At 44.1% G+C, this 17,582-nt stretch overlaps 1 protein-coding gene across 1 annotated transcript; it reads right to left on the bottom strand.

Moving 5' to 3' along the window:
- Nucleotides 1–6,744: 6,744 nt before the first annotated feature.
- Nucleotides 6,745–16,998, bottom strand: MRPL35 (mitochondrial ribosomal protein L35). Its single transcript, XM_049784948.1, has 4 exons — nucleotides 16,856–16,998; nucleotides 13,272–13,461; nucleotides 9,438–9,582; nucleotides 6,745–7,220 (listed from the first exon to the last, which is right to left on the bottom strand). The coding sequence occupies exons 1-4, from the start codon at nucleotides 16,896–16,898 to the stop codon at nucleotides 7,032–7,034; spliced, it is 567 nt and encodes a 188-aa protein (XP_049640905.1). The 5' UTR covers nucleotides 16,899–16,998; the 3' UTR covers nucleotides 6,745–7,031.
- Nucleotides 16,999–17,582: the final 584 nt, after the last annotated feature.

Here is a 17,582-nt window from a genome sequence, read left to right as displayed (position 1 = left end):
GACCTGAAGACACAGGCTGTTTACAAACTGCTAGCTGAAAAATATGTATTTTTCCTGAAACAACTTTTAGTTCTTTCCCGTTGAGCACCTGTTCTAATTCTGAGGCCGTGGGACTTGGTGTTGTACTTAGAAACTGGAAGTTTAGTTCCAGTCCTTTCTGGCTTTGTGTGACTAGCTTGCTCTACTTTGCTGGCCTTTGAAACGTGCGTACTCCGTGATGAACTGTCTGTGTATTTGTGATATCAGTGCTTGTCAGCCACGACCATCGCCAAGCTCCTTCCCAGTTCTTCACCTGACACAATATTTGAAATGGCAAAGGATGTGCTTCACTCCCCCACAGCACGTGTGCAGAGAGCTGACATTCTGGACCGTGACTGTGCATATTTCCCTAGTTTCTTTCTGTAGCTCCATAGAACAATCTTGTAATAAGGTAGTGTACTGGATTATGCATCAAAGCGATGTAAAATAACAGTATTCCAAAGGTTGAAGTTCTGCTGTTTTGTTATGATGCTTGATATACATCTTGAAAATAAAGTCTTAACATTTTTCTTTTAAAAAAAATCTCGGTAATGTTGGACTTGTAGAGAAAGAAGACTTTTGAAAAATGGCAAGGGAGAAAGAATTTGAGGCTGAGTGTTCAGAAATGGACTGCCTGATCTGGCCTGATGATACATAAAACTATTACAAAACAGAAAAATGAGTGATTTGAAAGACCATTGATTACACAACTATAAACCTGATAGTATGTATTTTAAAGTTACCAGTGGAAACTAGGTATTTATAAAAAGAATAGTCATCTGGTGAATTGTAATGATCAGGTTCAGTTTCCTTGGCTGGAGACAGAGAACAGAGATTAAGGCATTTGCTTTGCATACTTCTGACCATGGTTCAGTACTCAGCATCACATATGGCCCACTTCCCTGAGCACAGAGCCAGAAGAAAGCCTGAGCAGTGCTGAGTGTGACCCCAGATTTTTAAAAAATTTTTTTAAATAAAAAAATTCTGGGGCTGGAGTAGCACAGTGGTAGGGTGTTTGCTTTGCTTGCAGCGAAGACCCAGGCTCAATTTCCGGTATGCAATATCATCCTCCGAGCCAGCCAGAAGCAATTTCTTTTATTTTTTTTTTATTTATTTTTTTTTTTTTTTGGTTTTTGGGTCACACCCAGCAGTGCTCAGGGGTTACTCCTGGCTGTCTGCTCAGAAATAGCTCCTGGCAGGCACGGGGGACCATATGGGACACCGGAATTCGAACCAACCACCTTTGGTCCTGGATCGGCTGCTTGCAAGGCAAACGCCACTGCGCTATCTCTCCGGGCCCCAGCCAGAAGCAATTTCTGAGTGCAGGACCAGGAGTAACCAACTCCTGAACACTTCTGGATGTGGTCCCCAAACCAAAAACATAATAAAAAAAAAATCTCCTTGACTGCAAATGGGGGTGTATATGTGAAGGTTAGAATAGAGTGGTGCATGAGATGGGGACTGGGTAGACAGGCTGATCTAACACCACAGCAGCCCTTGCCTTTGAAATATGAGGGCCGGAGAGATAGCACAGCGGTAAGGTGTTTGCCTTGCATGCAGAAGGACGGTGATTTGAATCCGGGCATCCCATATGGCTCCCCGAGCCTGCCAGGAACAATTTCTGAGTGTAGAGCCAGGAGTAACCCCTGAGTGCTGCCGGGTGTGACCCAATGAGCAGTACACATCAGTGGTCACAAGACTTGCAACTCAAATGCAAAGCACAAAAAGTCCAGTACTTGTGTCTTTGTGTTTATAATCCCAGGTTCTATATATTTGATGTAAGACTTATGATATAAAGCAGCAGCAAATTCAGAGAACTGAAAATTAGGCAGATTTAGAGAAATTGAAGGAAGAGGTGAAGAGAAGCACTGGAGGGGCTAGAGATAGTACCAAGGTAGGCAGATCACACATGGTCCCCCAAGAACTGCCAGGACTGATTCCTGAGTGCAGAGCCAGGAGCAGGATCTGATACTGCTGGTTGTGGCTCAAAATACACAAATATACACATACAAAAAGAATTGATGGGGCTGGAGAGATAACACAGCGGTAAGGCATTTGCCTTGCATGCAGAAGGACGGTGGTTTGAATCCTGGCATCCCATATGGTCCCCGAGACTGCGGGGGGCAATTTTCTGACCCTAGAACCAGGAGTAATCTCTGAGCACTGCCTGCCGGGTATGACCCCAAAACAAAAATCAAAAGCAAAAAAAAAAGAATTGTTGAGGGGCAAGAGTGGTATAGTAGGGAAGGCCTTTGCCTTGCATGCAACTGACCTAGGTTCAACCTCCAGCACCCCGCCTGGTTCCCCAAGTTCTGCCAGGAGTGATCCCTGAGCGCACAGCCAAGAGTAAGCCCTGAGCACTGCTGGTGTACTCTCTCCCCACAGAAAGCTGAAAATCTATTTACTGAGCCAAACTCAAAGTCAACAAATCAGAGATTAACCAAGCTAAGAACTGATTAATCAAATAACAGGAAAAAGTCATAAAATTTAAAAGAGGCTTAGTATTGTGTCATAAAAATTATTAGATATTTATAGTGCTGGATTTGATTTAGATGCTTCCCCCTCCCCCTCCGTCCGATGTTTGTTAGAAGACTTGGCAGATTCCGAGTAGTCAGGTATGGGTTCTATGAGTTAATATAATAGCTGTATTTCAGGTAACTTGTTTAAATCTTTGTAAACTAGACTTTCCTCATATGTAAACTCGGGGTGTATAATACCTCAATTTCAAAGTTTGTATGTGAACCTGCAGTTTTGTAGATACATGCCCAGCCCTATCCCTGGGGCATAGTAAATGTTTAATGGTAACTATAATTGGTTGCCAGGTAGGTGGGCATTTTAATTTAATGAAAATTGATTTGTAGTGTTAAATTGGTGCTGATAAGCTCTGCTACCCGCAAAACAAAAATTTTAGGGCATTTGCTTTGGATGCAGAAGGACGGTGGTTCAAATCCCGGCATCCCATATGGTCCCCCGAGCCTGCCAGGAGTGATTTCTGAGCAGGAGTAACCCCTGAGCGCGCCGGGTGTGACCCAAAAACCAAAAAAAGAAAAAAAATTCTATGTATAGAAATTCTCTTTCCACCGGAGAGATAGCACAGCAGTGTTCGCCTTGCAAGCAGCCGATCCAAGGACCAAAGGTGGTTGGTTCGAATCCCGGTGTCCCATATGGTCCCCCGTGCTTGCCAGGAGCTATTTTCTGAGAGACAGCCAGGAGTGACCCCTGAGCAACGCTGGGTGTGGCCCAAAAACCAAAAAAAAAAAAGAAATTCTCTTTCCGGGGCGGAGTGGTAGCAGTAGGTAGGGCATTTGCCCTGCACGCAGCTGACCTAAGATGGACTACGGTTCGATCCCCCAGCATCTTATACAATCCCCCGAGCCAGGAGTGATTTCTGAGTGTAGAGCCAGGAGTAACCCCTGAGCGTCACCGGATGTGGCCCCAAAACACAAAATTCTCATTTCCTTAAACACAAGGTCTGTCAGCCCTTCTACTTCATTTAGGATATTGAAACATGTTTTTATGGGATGGTGGTTGGGGCCACACCTGGCAATGATCAGGAGTTACTCCTGGCTTTGCTCAAGAAATATATCTAGGGGCCTCAGGGGAACATATGGGATCCTGGGGATCCAACCTAGGTTGTGTGCAAAGCAAAGGCTCTATCCATTTGCCTCTCTCACTTGTTCTTGACTTAGATGAGAAACTCAAGTTTCAAAGGCCCTGAATAGAGGCCCTGGTCACTGCTATTTGCACAAGACTAGAGCATCTTTCTCAAGCTTTTTCTGACACAGTCCCTTCTGACTTCGTTTCCTTCCTGTGGTCTCCCACTTATGTAATTTTCACCTCTGACCCCTTGGAATATCCTGGGGTTCTGTACAGAGACATGTGGCCCCAGTTGAGAACCATGGAGGCTATGGGAAAGTGTCCTCTCTTACATCTTCATGTTTCAGTAGGAATAAGGTAGGAGCTGCATAGATGTGGCTTCAGCCATCCCAGCAGTGTAAGGAATCAAGTCAGGGCTGCAGCTGTGGCTCAATGCCCAAGCACACAGTTGGCATATGGGAGGCCCAGTTCAAGTCTCAGCACAGAATGGTGTCCTAGTACCACTGTGAGAACTCAGCACAGAGCCAGGAGCCGCCCCTGAGCACCACCAGGAAATGCCTCCAAACACCCCAACTGTCATTTCATGAATGACTTTTTAATCTCATCTCAAATCTGACGTCTATTCTTTAATATCTGGCCCCAGATATAGTCATGTACTTGGCCTTCTAGCATAATCTATGGTTACCCCCTTTCCTGAGTGAACACACATTGATTTCGAGTGATTCTTCTGATTCTTCTGACACGTCACAGAATTTCACATGGTTATCTTTTACTTATTCTCTCAGCAGTAATTTCATCTTGTCATCATCGCCTATTAAAGAACTTGAAACACCATCAATGTAATTTCATTGGTTTTCAACCAGGGTCTGTTCTGTTGGAAGATGTGTCCCAGCTTACTCTGATGGAACACTGAGAACCCCTGCTCTGGCCTGGAACCACTCAGTCCACTGCTCTTCCTCACTGTCTCTTACTGTACCTCTTCTGTGCTAATCCTCATTTAGTCATTTCCTAAATAATGGGGATTAGTTTTTGTCCCTTTGGAAAATTTTGGTCAAAAGTTTGTTTCTTTTTCTTTGTGTCATACCTTCGGTGGTACTCAGGGGTTACTCCTGGCTCTGTGCTCAGAAAGAAATCACTCTTAACTGGCACAGGTGACCATATGAGATGCTGGGATTTAAATCACAATCTGTCCTGGATCGGCTGCATGCAAGGCAAACACCCTACTGCTGTGCTATCTCTCTGGCCCCTGGCCGAAGTTTTATCCTTACATTAAAAATATGAAATCTCGGGGCCCGGAAAGATAGCACAGTGGCGTTTGCCTTGCAAGCAGCCGATCCAGGACCAAAGGTGGTTGGTTCGAATCCCGGTGTCCCATATGGTCCCCCGTGCCTGCCAGGAGCTATTTCTGAGCAGCCAGCCAGGAGTAACCCCTGAGCACCGCCGGTTGTGACCCAAAAACCAAAAAAAAAAAAAAAAAAAAAAAATGAAATCTCAAATGAGTAAATTAACTTAAAAATATTGGGGGTGGGGCAAAGTGATAGCACAGTGGGTAGGGCATTTGTCTTGTATGTGGCTGATCCAGGTTTGATCTCCAGCATCCCATATGATCCTCGATGCCTGCCAGGAGTGATTTTTGAGTGCAGAGCCTGAAGGAACCCCTGAGTGCTGCTGGATGTGGCCCCAAAACAAAAAAATCTAGGGGGCAGGAGAAATAGAGCAGTGCTTACTATGCACACAGCTGACCTGGGATGGATCTTCAGCACCATCTATGATCTGCCAGGGTCCCCCTGGAGCAACCCTAGCATAGCTTGGTATGGCCTAAAACAAGATACCAACAAATCCAATCCCCCAAACAGTTTCTGTATAGAGGAATAACTTAACAGGCCTAGTGTCAAACCCAGCACAGGCAAGACTCACACTATAACCCCTGTACTGTCCCTGGCCCCTTCTATAAATGTGGGCACACCTGACTGGGCTTGATGCTACTCCAAGCTCTCTGCTTGGGGCTGCTTCTGGGAACCAAGTTGTACAAAGGATTGAACTTGAGTCCCCTCATATAAATCATGTACTTCAGCACATTGAGCAACATCTCTGATACCAAAGATAGCATATACTTATTTATTTTTGAAGTAAAATAGAGAGCTTGGAGTAGCATCAAGCCCAGTCAGGTGTGCCCCAAAAGGAAACATATTATAGAAGGCCAGAGATAGTACAGGGGTTTTAGTACAAGTCTTGCATGCGTCCCACCCATTTGATCCCCAGCACATGTGTTTCCCCACAAGCACGGCCAGGAATGATGAGCATTTCTGGGTATGGCTCAATCCCTCCTCTCCCCATAAAGGTTTGCATTATGTTAAGGTAAAGTATTTATCTTCACTTGTGAAGCTTCCCCTGCTTCACTATGAGCACACTGATAGCCTATTTCATTGATTCTCTAAATTTTTTCAATAAATATTCCACATAAAAAATAAGGACTGTTATGAATTTAATGAGGCCTCACTTATTAGGCCAGTGTTGGCAACCTATGCTCACCACTACATGAAACTCCTCACACGAGTTTCTGCTCCGTGAGCAGAATCCAGGGTCAAGGTGGGCATATGTCATGACCCAAGTCTAATTCTCTGAACATGCCCTTTGACCACTGTTGGTGCTGCCAACCTACCTGGTCTGGCTGTCGATTCCAAGACTGGTCCCCAAATTCCCTAAGCACTGCTTGGCAGCCCACCCCTCCCCACTGAAAGAAAAGCTACCCAGGTAACAGCTGTGGTAACGATGTAGGAGTAATCTCTAAGCAGTGTCAGGTGTGGCCCCAAAACAGAAACTCTGAAGTAAATGCTCAAAACTAGTGATGATGAGCACAGACACCATGGAAAAAGCATGGGTCCGAGGCTGGCAAGCACAGACACTGGAGCCAATCACGTGAAAGGAAACAAGTCACGGGCCTGTGCCTCCCTTTCCTGCTGCTGAAGTCCTGCAGGGACCTGGGATCTAGGGTCACCTTTTAATGTTTGTTCTCCCTAAGGCACAGGAAATTATTTCTCTAAATTGCATTATTTCTCCAAATTGGGGTATGAGGTGTATCCTAAACTTCCGGGCATGTATCGTAAAATAATGTACACTGCTTGCTGATTTATTAAGTTTATAGTCTTTTAATGTCTGCACTAATGAGATTTCTTGCAACAAAACAGTCTATTTAACAATTAGTTAAGCCATGACCATTTGTTAAAAATGATTAACAACGTCAAGTCTATTTTCCTGAACAAATTTGGGAATGTTTATTAATCCATTAAATTTTAATAAGATAACAAATGTTAGCACAATTAGCTGGAATAATTTACATTCTCTTACCCTTACTTGCACAGAGACCTCATATACAGGCAGATACATGTTCAATAGATGAGAAGTCATAAACTGATCTACACTTTCAGGTTTGTTCTGTCATGGTAATTCTGATAAGGGTCATCAGCATACCAGTTTCGTCTCTTCCAAAAAGATGTTGTCATTTTGTCTAAGAGCTTACTCTGGGTTTTATTGCAGAACACAAATTCCCTCAGGCGTTTTTTTCTTGCAGCTGTCTTTTTCCACAATTTCTTCTTATAACCAGCCTATTAGAAAACATTAAAAAGACATTTAAAACATTATATAGGAAACAACAGGCATTTGTAGTATTCAGGTTTTTCTGACAGTAACAAAGACCAGACTTGGGGGGCTGAAAGGTTTGTCAGAAACATTTCAATTTGAAGCAGAAAGAAAACGTGTAGTTGACAAAGAAATAATTTAATTTTGAAAGAATGATTTAAAATAGAATCACAAAGAATAAAATAAAGCTAAATAAATTTGTGCAGGTGACTACAGGGTTATAGAGCATTAATGTTCACTCAGTATATATATTCAACCCTCTTCAAGAATACAGCATTCTCATTTTACAAATTAGAAAAAGAACCTTTTTTTTGGTTTTTGGGCCACACCCAGAGGTATTTAGGGGTTACTCCTGGCTCTGTGCTCAGAAATTATTCCTGGCAGGCTTAGGGGGACCCAGATGGGATGCCCAAGATTGAACCCAGGTCGGCCACATGCAAGGCAAATGCCCTATCTACTGTGCTATTGCTCCAACCCCAGATAAAGAACTTTTTTTTTTTTTGGTTTTTGAGCCACACCCGGCGGTGCTCAGGGTATACTCCTGGCTGTCTGCTCAGAAATAGCTCCTAGCAGGCACGGGGGACCATATGGGACACGGGAATTCGAACCAACCACCTTTGGTCCTGGATCGGCTGCTTGCAAGATTTATTTATTTATTTATATTTTGGTTTTTGGGCCACACCCGTTTGACGCTCAGGGGTTACTCCTGGCTATGTGCTCAGAAATCACCCCTGGCTTGGGGGGATCATATGGGACGCCGGGGGATAGAACCACTCACTGTCCATCCTATGCTAGCGCTTGCAAGGCAGACACCTTACCTCTAGCGCCACCTTCCCGGCCCCTTTTTTTAACATTTTCTAATGGTGGTGTGCCTCATGATTTTTTTTTCCATGAAAAAAGTGTGCCTTTGCACAAAAAGGTTGAAAAACATTGATTTAAGTTCATTTCAGAAATCTCAGTATTTCAAAGCCTGAGCAACACAGTTCTGAAATATATTATTTCATTTTGGGGGTGGAGGGCACACCTAGTTATGCTCAGGGGTCATTCCTGACTCTGTGCTCAGGTCCACTCCTGGCAGGGCTCTGAGACCCATATGGAGGGCGAGGAATTGAATAATTCTGTCAATGCCTCTAATAGAGTCTTACAAAATGATTTTCTTTTTTTTAGTTTTTGGGCCTGGTGGTACTCAGGGCTGGCTTACTCGATGCTCAAAGGTCAGTCCTGGCAATGCTCCAGGACCATATTCATTGCTAGGAATTAAACCTGGACAGACCTTGTAAGAGGCAAACACTCTGTATTGCTACTCTGGTCCAAAATAATTATTTTATTTTTATTGGAAAACGAATTTTGTTCTTTTCAGAAGTATTTGTGGAGCTGGACAGGACAGAAAGGAAGATGCAGGGCCGGAGCAATAGCACAGCGGTAGGGTGTTTACCTTGCACAGGGCCAATCCTGAGCAATTCAATTCCCAACATCCCATTTGGTCCCCTGAAACTACCAGGGTTGACTTCTGAGAGAAGACCCAGGAGTAACCACTGAGCGCTGCTGGGTATGACCCAAACACACACACACACACACACACACACACACACACACACACACACAAAAGAAAAAGATAGTAAGATGCTTGCTTGCACAGAGCCAAAAATAAAAATAGCTCCTTAATACAGCAGGGTATGGCTCCCAAACTGAAAAGATAATAATCATAAAGTTAAAATTTACATTGGAAAGAGACAGTTCACCAAGTAAGGTGCTTGCTTTGTAAATGCCTAACCCTGATTCTATCCCTGACACCCCATATGGTCCTCTGAGTCCTGCCTGGAGTGATCTCTGAGCGCAGAGCCAGGAATAAGCCCAGAGTACAGCTGAGTATGTTTTACGTAAACATTAAGCTACCCTGGGCTGGAAAGAATGGCTGTGCATCTTTCACTATGCCCTGAGCAACACTGGTTGTGGTCCAGAAACCAAAAATCAAAACCAAAATCAACCAAACAAGAAAACCAAAAAAAGATTCTATTACCAGAGGACCCAATTAAGAGAGGCTTTTAAAAGAGGCTTCAGTCAGAACCACGTGACTAAGTTCTTCTAGAATTTACTGATACCAATAAATAAGCTAATTGAGTTCTGCTTCACTTTAACCTACTCAACAACTTTTTAAATCAAGTAATAGTGTAAAGCCTCACCTTCCTTCTGAGCCAAAGGCCAGAATGAAGTCGAAGAAATCTGTAGACAACAGCTTTCACAGTCTTTCTTTTGCCTTTTCTTGTGCTGCAGTATGTTAATGTTCTGACCGGCTGCGTTTGTATCTTTGGAAGCAAAGGAGCCACTCTGAAATACATTTCAAAAATTTTAACTCAGCAATAAAACCAATTAAAGACCAAAAATCCGGGGCCAAATAATAGTACAATGGATAAAATGCTTGCCTTATGGCTCACCTGAATTGTTGGCTTGATCCCCATATTGTCTCCTAAGCTCTGCCAGGAGTGATACCTCAGTGTAGAGACAATAATAAGCTCTGAGCACTGTCTGGCATGGCCCCAAACCAAAAATAAAAATAAAGAATATACCGCAGTAGGGCCCAAGAGATAGCATGGAGGTAAGGCGTTTGCCTTTCATGCAGAAGGTCATTGGTTCAAATCCTGGCATCCCATATGGTCCCTCGAGCTTGTCAGGAGCGATTTCTTTTTTTTTTTTTTTTTTGGTTTTTGGGCCACACCCTGTGACGCTCAGGGGTTACTCCTGGCTATGCGCTCAGAAGTTGCTCCTGGCTTCTTGGGGGACCATATGGGACGCCGGGGGATCGAACCGCGGTCCGTCCTAGGCTAGCGCAGGCAAGGCAGGCACCTTACCTCCAGCGCCACCGCCCGGCCCCAGGAGCGATTTCTGAGCCTGGAGCCAGGAATAACCCCTGAGCGCTCTCGGGTGCGACCTAAAAATCAAAAAAAAAAAAAAAAAAAAGATACCGCAGTGGTGGCGCAAAGCGGTAAGGCATCTGCTTTGCGTTCACTAGCCCAGGTCAGACTGCGGTTTGATCCCCCGGAGTCCAATATGTTCCCCGAGCCAGGAGTGATTTCTGAGTGCATAGTCAGGAGTAACCCCTGAGAGTCAACGGATGTGACCCAAAAATCAAAAAGAAAAAAAATATGGCTGGGTCTGGAGCTATAGCACAGTGGGAGGGCATTTGCCTTGCACGTGGCCAATCTGGGATAGACCTGGCTTTGATCCCCGGTATCCCATATGATTCCCCAAGCCTGCCAGGAGCGATTTCTGGGTGCAGAGCCAGAAATAATCCCTAAGCACTACCACATGTGGCCCAAAACCAAAAAAAAAAAAAAAAAAAAAACTAAAAACTGACTTAAAAAAGAATATGGGGCTGGAGTAATAGCATAGTGGGTAGGGCATTTGCCTTGCAATGGCTGATCTGCATTCGATCCCCAACATTCCATATAGTCCCCTGAGCCTGCCAGGAGCGATTTCTGAGTACAGATCCAGAAGTAACTCCTGAACACCACTGGGTGAGGCCCCAAAACACAAATAAAAAAGAATAAAAATCTGGGGAGTTGGAGAGATAGTTAAGTGGATAAGGCTCTTGTTTTGCACAGGCTGACCCAGGTTAGACCCCTAGTACCCCATATGGTCTCTGGAACACTGCCAAGAGTAATTCCTAAGTATAAAGGCAGGAGGAACTCCTGAGCACCATTGGGTATGGGCCCCCATAATAAGTAAAATCTTAAAAAAGAAAAAATGTTACTAGGGCCAAAAATTCTCAGCATCACATAGTTCCCCCAACACAGAGCCAGGAATAGCCTCTGTGAACCTGCAGGACATGAAGCAACACAGACTGTTCATTTCTATTCTTGTTTTTTTTTTTTTTCTTTCCTTTTTTGTGGTTTTGGGTCACACTGGCAGCGCTCAGGGGAAACTCCTGGCTCTATGCTCAGAAATTGCTCCTGGAAGGCAAGGGGGACCATATGGGAAGCCGGATTCGAACTGATGACCTGCATGAAAGGCAAACGCCTTACCTCCATGCTATCTCTCCAGCCCCTTCTATTCTTAAAAGTGAGCAGAGCAGGGGCCAGAGAGATAGCACAGCGGTGTTTGCCTTGCAAGCAGCCGATCCAGGACCAAAGGTGGTTGGTTCGAATCCCGGTGTCCCATATGGTCCCCCGTGCCTGCCAGGAGCTATTTCTGAGCAGACAGCCAGGAGTACCCTGAGCACTGCCGGGTGTGGCCCAAAAACCAAAAAAAAAAAAAAAAAAAAAAAAAGAGCAGAGCAGGGACTGGAGAAATAGCATGGAGATAAGACATTTGCAGAAAGATGGTTGTTTGAATCCTGGTATCCCATATGGCTCGGGTAATTATATGGGACACTGGGGATAGAACCATGGATAGCATACACTCTACTGCTGTGCACTCATGCCCATATATATATATATATATATATTTTATTAGGAGGAATGGGGAAGACACCTTCTGGTGCTATTTTATTAGGAGGAATGGGGAAGACACCTTCTGGTGCTCATATATTTCATTACCGTATTTTCCAGGGTATAAGACGACCCCCTAATTCTAAAGTTAAAACATAGGTTTAGGCCTATATTCGCTGTATCAGAAAGAACCTTCCTGTGCTGCAACTGTATGTACCACAGTGAGCCAATCACAACAAGCAAAGGTTCAAAGGTTAGACTGTCAGACTTCCTCTCTGACTCTGGCCAATCTGAGCAGGCTTTTTACAGTGTAGATTCGGGTAAAGAACATTGTCTAATTTGCATGCATAAAAAGCCCGCTTGGATTGGCTGAGTTAGAGAGGTGGTCCGAGCAGCCTTGCAGTGATTGATGCAGAACATCGTTTAATTTGCATTCATCAAAAGCCTGCTCGGATTGGCTGAGTTAGAGAGACGGGGCAGCCTTGCAGTGACTGGTGCAGGATTGAGTTGGAAAATTAGTTTTGTGGCAATATCCAGACGATTTTCGTTTAGCAGCATATCGAAACTTTTTTTGGGGGGACATATTCGGCGTATAAGACGACCTCCGATTTTCGGCTTTTTTCCATTTCATAAGTCGTCTTATATGCAGGAAAATACGGTAGGAGGAATGGGGAAGACACCTTGTGATGCTTAGGGATTACTTCTGGCTTTGTGCAAGGCAAGCACCCTGCCTATCTCTCCAGGCCCCAACTACAGACTTTCAATACAGAATATTACCTCCATGGGGCCGGAGAGATAGCATGGAGATAGGGCATTTGCCTTGCATGCAGAAGGACGGTGGTTCGAATTCCGGCATCCCATATGGACCCTGGAGCCTGCTAGGAGCGATTTCTGAGCATAGAGCCAGGAGTAACCCCTAAGCGCTGCCGGGTGTGACCCAAAATCAAAAAAAAAAAAAAAAAAAAAAAAGTCTAAAGAATACTACCTCAAATGATTCAGAAACTAAGCTTAAATAAGAATAGCAGCCCGCATGAACATGTTTGCATAATCTAGTTATTGATCATTGAATTTTTTTTTTGAAGTGTGGTAGTAGGTTTTAGGATCACACCCATTGGTGTTCTGAGATCATTCCTGGTTCATGGCCATTTGTGGTGACAGGGACCATGCGTACTATCTCCATTACTGACAGAATTGATTCTATTATATTTTAATCTTTTGATTCCTATTCATAAACTCCATGGGGACTTGTTTCTTTTTCTCTTCTTGATGTACAGTGCAGTGCTGGGCATAGGGATGCTGAACCAAGTGTTTGCTAACTGCATAAACACCTCTTGCAGCCAACCCGAGAAACTACATGACCAACATCCACTTAACTGACCACTTCCACCTCGGACATCATATCTAGAAAATCAGTATGTGCAGTGGTGATCTTTGTGGCTGGCACAGAGATTAGGAACGTTAAATGTATTCTTCATCCCAGCAGGCAAAGACTACATAATACACTGCACATAGGCAAAGAGTATCAGTTACTTCTCAGTTGCTATTTGAGAATTTCTGTCCAAGTATTTTGGTTAAAGAAATATACTCTACCTCGGCAGAATTGCTGCAGTATGTCCACAAGTCAAATTTCTGACAGATGTAAGAAATCTGGGGACAGAAGAAACAAGTGGTGTCTGAAGATGAGAAAACTGTTGGGCGGCCAGTGTAGAATGAAGACAGGCATTCCTAGCACAGTTTCGATAGGCCGAAGACACCAAGATATTCAGTGGCCGTAAGAATCCTGTAAAGAAAAGAAGCATGTAGACCTAGAGAATGCATCCAGATATGTAAAATTCCATGTGAAGAGCCAGATATAACCTGAGTGCCACCAAGTGTGACCCAAAAAAAAAAAACAAAAAAAAGGGGGGGTCAGAGCAGCGGCACTGCCTTGCACACTGCTGACCCAGGACGGACCTTGGTTCGTTCCCAGAGTCCCATATGATCCTCAAGCCAGGGACAATTTCTGAGTACATAGTCAGGAGTAACCCCTGAGTGTCACTGGGTGTGCCCCCGCAAAAAAAAAGAAAAGAACTGTTAATGTCCAAATAGGTTGAACGAATTCATGCTTTCCATGCAAGAGGTCTGGGTTTGATCACTACAAGATTTCCTGAGACCAAGAATGACCCCTAGGCACCAAGTACTGAGGGAATTGCCCCAAAATAAGAACACCTAAGAGGGAGTCTGCCAAGAGCAATTTTTAAAAAAATTTTTTTGTTTTTGATTTTGGGTCACACCAGGTGGTATTCAGGGGTTACTCCTGGCTCTGTGTCTCAGAAATCATTCCTGGCAAGCACAGGGTACCTTATAGGATGCTGGGATTCGAACCACCGTCCGTCCTGGATCGGCCGCATGGAAGGCAAATGCCCTATTCCTGGGCTATCTCTCCAGCCCCCCAAGAGCTATTTTTGAGCACAGAGGTAGGAGTAACTCTAAGCACCACCATGTATGCCCTCCCCCCTGCAAAACCCAAAACAAACCAAAACAAAAAACCTAAAAAATAACAGTGAGGCATTTGTAGCTGAAGATAGCTCAAAAGACAAATGGCAAGCTTTGCATGATCACACACACCATCCCACTCCTTCCCTCCCCCAGTCAAGAGCTAGGAGTAGCCTGAGAACAACCTGGTTTGGTCCAAAACCAAAGGTAGGGGCCGGAGTGATAGCACAGCAGTAAGGCATTTGCCTTGCACATGGTCAACCCAGGACGGACCTGTGTTTGATTCCCAGCATCCCATATGGTCCCCCAAGCCTGCAAGGAGTAACCCCTTGAGCACTGCCGGGTGTGGCCCCCCCCAAAAAAAAATCCCCACCAAAACCAAAGGTAAACAAATAAGCAGATAACTTTGGCATTATGAGATATTGCTAAATATATACATATAATCTAACTCTGCAATGCCAGTTACACAAACAAACATATACATAAAATACCCCAAACTGAAAGTTTTGTACTCAAACAAGATCACTTACCTGAGTATTTCATCACTCCAACTGGAAACAGAAATTCCCACTAATAGAATTATGAGTTACTCAATGAGAGAACAGTATAAAATAAATGAAAAGAGATTACTGCAATATACTTAAAAAAAAGAATTTCACAAGTAAAAAAGGACATGAGTATATCTTGATTCATTCATGTACAGTACAAATACAAAAGAAACTAATGTGTTGCCTATGATATATTCATACAGATGCTACTACAGAAAGAAAAAGCAATATTAAAATGAGCTTGGGGGCTGGAGTGATGGCATAGTGAGTAGAGCATTTGCCTTGAACGTGGCCCACCTGGGTTCGGCATCCCATATGGTTCCCAGAAACTGTCAAGAGTGATGATTTCTGAGCACAGAGACAGGAATAACCTTTGAGCACTACTGCGTGTGGCCCAGGACCAAAAAAATAATAATAAAGTGAGACTAGTAAGAAAAGAAATCAAAGAGAGCGAGAGGGAGAAAAATGTCTGAAATATAAAAGTAAAAAATACACAGACTAGAGAAGGGACAGTGGGAGGGAATGGGGGCATTGGTAAGGAGGGACACTGGTGAAAGAATGGGAGTGTTGGGCATTGTATGATCGAAACTCAATCTTGAGAAACTTTGAAACTATCTCACAACAGTTCAATTAAAGAATTAATTTTATTTTTAAAACAATTAGGTTCATGAGGCTGAAACGGTAGCACAGTGGTAGGTCGTTTGTTTGCCTTGCACACGGCTGGGCCAGGACAGATCTGGTTGGATTCCTGACATCCCATATGGTCCCCCAAACCTGCCAGGAGCGATTTCTGAGTGCAGGACCAGGAATTACCCTTGAGGGCCCTTGGGAGTGACCCAAAACCAAAAGAGGATCGTGTTCATATTAAGATAGAAATAGGGACATTTTACCAGGAAGCTGAGTGAAGTTTCGCAGAAGTCCTTTCTCTCCTCCCTGGATTCAGTTACACGCATAGCTTTAGAGTTATTTATTAAACAACTCATAAATACTACATACATACATTTTTCTTTAAGCATGCCTCATAAAACAACTCTGGGAAAGGCTGAGAAATTTACATAATCCTAGCCTTTTTGTTTTCTAGTCTTCCACAGAATTCTATGCTAATTTGTTGTGAAAAAGCAAGTTAGTGATGACCTTAGGGTAGCTGGATGACATTTCATTGTTTTTTTTTTTTTACTTTTTTTTTTTTTTTTTTTTTTTTGGTTTTTGGGCCACACCCGTTTGACGCTCAGGGGTTACTCCTGGCTATGCGCTCAGAAATCGCCCCTGGCTTGGGGGGACCATATGGGACGCCGGGGGATCGAACCGCGGTCCGTCCTACGCTAGCGCTTGCAAGGCAGACACCTTACCTCTAGCGCCACCTTCCCGGCCCCTTTTTTTTTTTACTTTTAATTTAATTTATATGCCCTAATTCAGGGTCACTATGTACCATAAATATAACAACTGTGAAAGGTTTGTAATTCACATTGGTCTCAATGAAAATCATATTAAAAAGAAAAAATCCATCTATTCAATAGCTGTGAGGCAAGACTTCCAACAGATACATTTGATTGCATAAATTTTTTACAAAAAGTCTTGAAGTGGGGGGTCTCAAGATTGAGCAGCTTTTCTCCTATCCTGTCATGGAAGGCCATGCGCGAGCTTCAGGGTTTCCGAGGTGCAGAGAGCGCTTTGCGAAGTGCTTTTCAAGCACCCCTATATTTCTTTCTCCAACAGATCGTCTCCTCACCACTGCAGAGACGCTGACTTTGACGTCTTTCAGACTTTAAAATAAGCCATTTCAAGGTCATTGGTCGTGACAGCCTCTTAAATCGGAGAGTAAGGAAACTCTTTTTATTTCCCTCGGTACCATTCCCAGCGCCCTTCTAATTTTGTGCATCTGCCTCGGGTTTTTTAGAGGCAGAAAGGTGAGGAGGAGCCGGAATGGACGCAGAGGCCGCGGGGCAGCCAGGCCGGCCTGGGGGCTCGAACAGTCCCACAGGTTGTTGTGAGAATCCGGTGCAATTCTGCCTTCAAATAATCAAACACTCTAAACCCCCAATTTTCATTTTTTTAAATACCCTGAAAACCTCCACACTAAAAAGTCATGCCATCCCGGGTCCTCATTCCCATCCGCAAAGGTGTATGTGAAAAAGATCATTTGCTACTGACCTGACGCTGCTTTCAGCACACCAGCAGCTATGGGGGCCGCCATCTTGGCTCCCGCTCTACGGCGGCCTGGCCGGCTCTAAAAGCACGAGGGCAAAAGGAAACGCAATTAGGTCAAAAAGGAAAAGCAGCCCAGGCAGAGTCGGTGCTAGAAGGAAATTAATTCCAGGGCCGCTCACCGTTTAGGGAATGCCTACTCTTCTGGAGGCGCGCGTCTAATAAGAAATAAATACACAAAATAAAATAGAGCAAAGTGAATGGGAAATAGGAATATATATAGAAATAGATTATTCTGGAAATTAATTGAATGGTATGCACAAGTAAAAGGCTAAATACCCTAAGAATATCACACACATATTTTGCTTTTTTAATTAATAAAAGACTATCTTTTTTGGGGTGTGTGTGTGGCCATACCCGGTGACGCTCAGGGGTTACTCCTGGCTATGCGCTCAGAAATCGCTCCTGGCTTGGGGAACCATAGGGGAGACCTCGGGGAATAGAACTGCGGTCCGTCCTAGGTCAGCCGGGTGCAAGGCAAACATCTTACAGCAGCTCCACTGCTCGGTCCCAAAAGATTGTCATTCGTGAGATTATTATCTCAGTTCATGTCCTGAGAATTAATAGTCAAACAGGAAACAAAAACTCAACATGGGACCCAGAGCCATAGCACAGAGGTAGGGTGTTTGTTGTGCACATGACAAAGATCCCCAACATCCTACATGGTCCCTCG

The sequence above is a fragment of the Suncus etruscus genome, chromosome 12 (assembly GCF_024139225.1).
Source record: "Suncus etruscus isolate mSunEtr1 chromosome 12, mSunEtr1.pri.cur, whole genome shotgun sequence".
In the NCBI taxonomy this organism is placed as follows: Eukaryota; Metazoa; Chordata; class Mammalia; order Eulipotyphla; family Soricidae; genus Suncus; species Suncus etruscus.
The sequence above is the reverse complement of the archived record's forward strand: the minus strand, read 5'-3'. Positions and strand labels throughout refer to the sequence as shown.

Excerpts from the sequence above, each read along its gene's own strand:
- MRPL35 (XM_049784948.1), bottom strand. The coding sequence starts at position 16,898 with ATGGCGGCCCCCATAGCTGCTGGTGTGCTGAAAGCAGCGTCAG. Across the intron at positions 13,462-16,855 it reads TGTGCTGAAAGCAGCGTCAG|GATTCTTACGGCCACTGAAT; the intron begins GTCAGTAGCAAA and ends TTTTCTTTACAG. Across the intron at positions 7,221-9,437 it reads GCCTTTGGCTCAGAAGGAAG|GCTGGTTATAAGAAGAAATT; the intron begins GTGAGGCTTTAC and ends GTTTTCTAATAG.